At 36.9% G+C, this 2,500-nt stretch overlaps 1 protein-coding gene across 1 annotated transcript in view; it reads right to left on the bottom strand.

Moving 5' to 3' along the window:
- The window catches only part of GAA1 (glycosylphosphatidylinositol anchor attachment 1), a 15,762-nt gene that overhangs the window by 2,613 nt on the left and 10,649 nt on the right, over positions 1-2,500 (bottom strand). The window contains exons 10-12 of the mRNA XM_027371654.2: positions 1,718-1,833; positions 967-1,157; positions 1-86 (exon numbers count right to left, since the gene is read on the bottom strand). The exon at positions 1-86 is cut by the window's left edge and continues 79 nt beyond it. Coding sequence (XP_027227455.1) covers positions 1-86; positions 967-1,157; positions 1,718-1,833 — 393 coding nt within the window. The remainder of the gene's footprint in view (positions 87-966; positions 1,158-1,717; positions 1,834-2,500) is intronic.

The following is a 2,500-nucleotide window of genomic DNA, read 5'->3' as shown; positions in this document are numbered from 1 at the left end:
CAGCTCCAGCAAACACAAGAATGCCCAACTCAAGAACTGCATAGATTTTCACAATTTCCCAACTACGATTTTGTAATCCCAAGTTTCTGGAACAACAACGAAAGAATATGCCATAAAATTGATGATAGACTTTTAACCCATTGGATCCAGGTGCTTTGCTGCCTGCAAGTGGCCTGACATCTGGGCATTAGGCATTAGGTGTGGTTTGTATTATACCCTGTGCTCTTGTTCACTGTGAGCAAGAACAGGATCCTGGGCCTTCACCACAGCAGGACCAGTCCCATGCCATTGGCTTGTCGGATGGATCTTGTATTTCTCTGATAGTAGCAGTGTCATTTCTATGGTAAAACTTTTAGGCAACAGCACCTAAAGCAAAAGTAAATGTTCAAAAATTTTATATCTGAAAATTTTATTAAACTACAAGCTTTTAGGTGCCTAATGTTGCCTGTAAACTATTGAATAAGCTGAGCGCTTACAGGGATGCACGCTAATAAACCCGCTATCATGACCACTTGCCAAATTTTTTAACTGGCGTTAATGGGTTAAAATATTGTCCTCCCTGGAGATGGTGCTCTTTGACCATTCCTAAATGCCCACTGAGTCTAGTCGTTCTCATCATCCCCACCCTCTGATGGTTATGTCACCCGGATCCAAAAGGTAAATGATGAAACATAATGATATGATATTTTCTAAATAATACAAATAATACCCTTATAAAATCATGTTACTTATTAACCCTTTCCTATTATCATCATTTTTACTTTATTATTTTTTAAGAATGATAAAATGCCATTTCCCTATTATACTTATGATAGTGATCAAATGTTAAGTAAAATGCTACAATTTGATTATTTCATTTAAAATATACATACCAGATAAGGCCATTCCTTACAGATCACTTCTATATATCTTTCATGATATAATGCCTTCAGATGAAAATTTTGACAATTCTATTTTAATACTTACCTGCTGATATAGTAAGGAAGAACTAGTAGAGATGCACAAAATGCAAATGTCCCCAGAAAGACACTATCCTCTGCTGATAGTGCCAAGTACCGGCCAACTTGAGAAAACCTATAGGGAGCATTGTGTAGCAGGACACTCACTATATGAACCATCACAACTGTAGGAAATCCACCAAGAAGACCGTAATCAATCTGAAAAGATGAAAAAAACATGTATATGTTAATGTGCGCACACACACACATTTATGAAATTACAGAAAAAAATGGTAGACAGATAGATACATATACACAAAGCCCTTAATGCAACAATCAGGGGTGATAAATTGCATATCCAAAAGTTATATATAAAACTCAGAAACATATGAATATTTTTTGAATATTTTTTGTAGCAGTGTAATAAGGCTGTGCAAAATAAGTAACAAAATGTCAACTGAAATCATATATGCATCTAAACTTCTGTAAAGCTTCATATATATATGTATATTTTTTCCCTTACTAAGGCCATGAGAGCTTGAATTTCTGACTTACTTGAGCTAACATGTTCATAGAATAAATGAACAAAAAAGTGCCACATCTTTTTAAAAAAGGTCTGGAAGATCAAATACTAAAAACAGTCACACAAGTCTTGCTTATGGCCTTGTATCTTCAATTCTTGGTTGCCTATCATCTGCCTCCTTGAAACAGCCTGGATTTATCAAATGGCAGTAATAACAATAGTCTAGCTCCTTGCATGTTCACTGGTGTATACTCACCTTCTTCACCTTCTCTTGTTCTTGTTGCTCAGCTGCACAACTTGTGGAGTACCACAGGGCCAAAGCCTTCACCAAAATCCCACCGGCAATCATCCCAAATGGGGGCATATACACTCCTGTCAAACACAACACTTCCATTATTAAAGGACTGACTGTTATGGTTAAGCACATTCTAAATTTTGAAATAAATCAATAAATAAAGGAGTGTGTGTGCATGTGCATGTGTTTGTGTTTGTGTTTGTGTTTGTGCTTGTGCTTTTGTGTGTGTGTGTGTGTGTGTGTGTGTGTGTGTGTGTGTGTGTGTGTGTGTGTGTGTGTGTGTGTGTGTGTGTGTGTGTGTGTGTGTGTGTGTGTGTGTGTGTGTGTGTGTGTGTGTGTGTGTGTGTGTGTGTGTGTGTATGTATGTGTGTGTGTGTGTGTGTGTGTGTGTGTGTGTGTGTGTGTGTGTGTGTGTGTGTGTGTGTGTGTGTGTGTGTGTGTGTGTGTGTGTGTGTGTGTGTGTGAGAGAGAGAGAGAGAGAGTCTGTAGTCTATAGTATATATATGGAATAATGAATGTGTGTATGCATGTATTTCAGTAGCTAAAGCAGGTCCCCAACCAGTGTTTAGTTTTGCAATATTATAGATTCTTAAAGTTTACTGCCTTTGTTTAAAATTTCAATGTCCTTAAAAAAGTACAAACATCTGGTTACCTTTCTCTAAATTTACTTACTCTGTAATTGACAAATAAAATCTGATGCAAAAATTTAGACCAATGGACAATCCTAATTCTGTGACATGTATA

The sequence above is a fragment of the Penaeus vannamei genome, chromosome 19, assembly GCF_042767895.1.
Source record: "Penaeus vannamei isolate JL-2024 chromosome 19, ASM4276789v1, whole genome shotgun sequence".
Lineage (NCBI taxonomy): Eukaryota > Metazoa > Arthropoda > Malacostraca > Decapoda > Penaeidae > Penaeus > Penaeus vannamei.
Note: the sequence above shows the minus strand (reverse complement) of the source record. Positions and strands in the feature narration are given on the sequence as shown.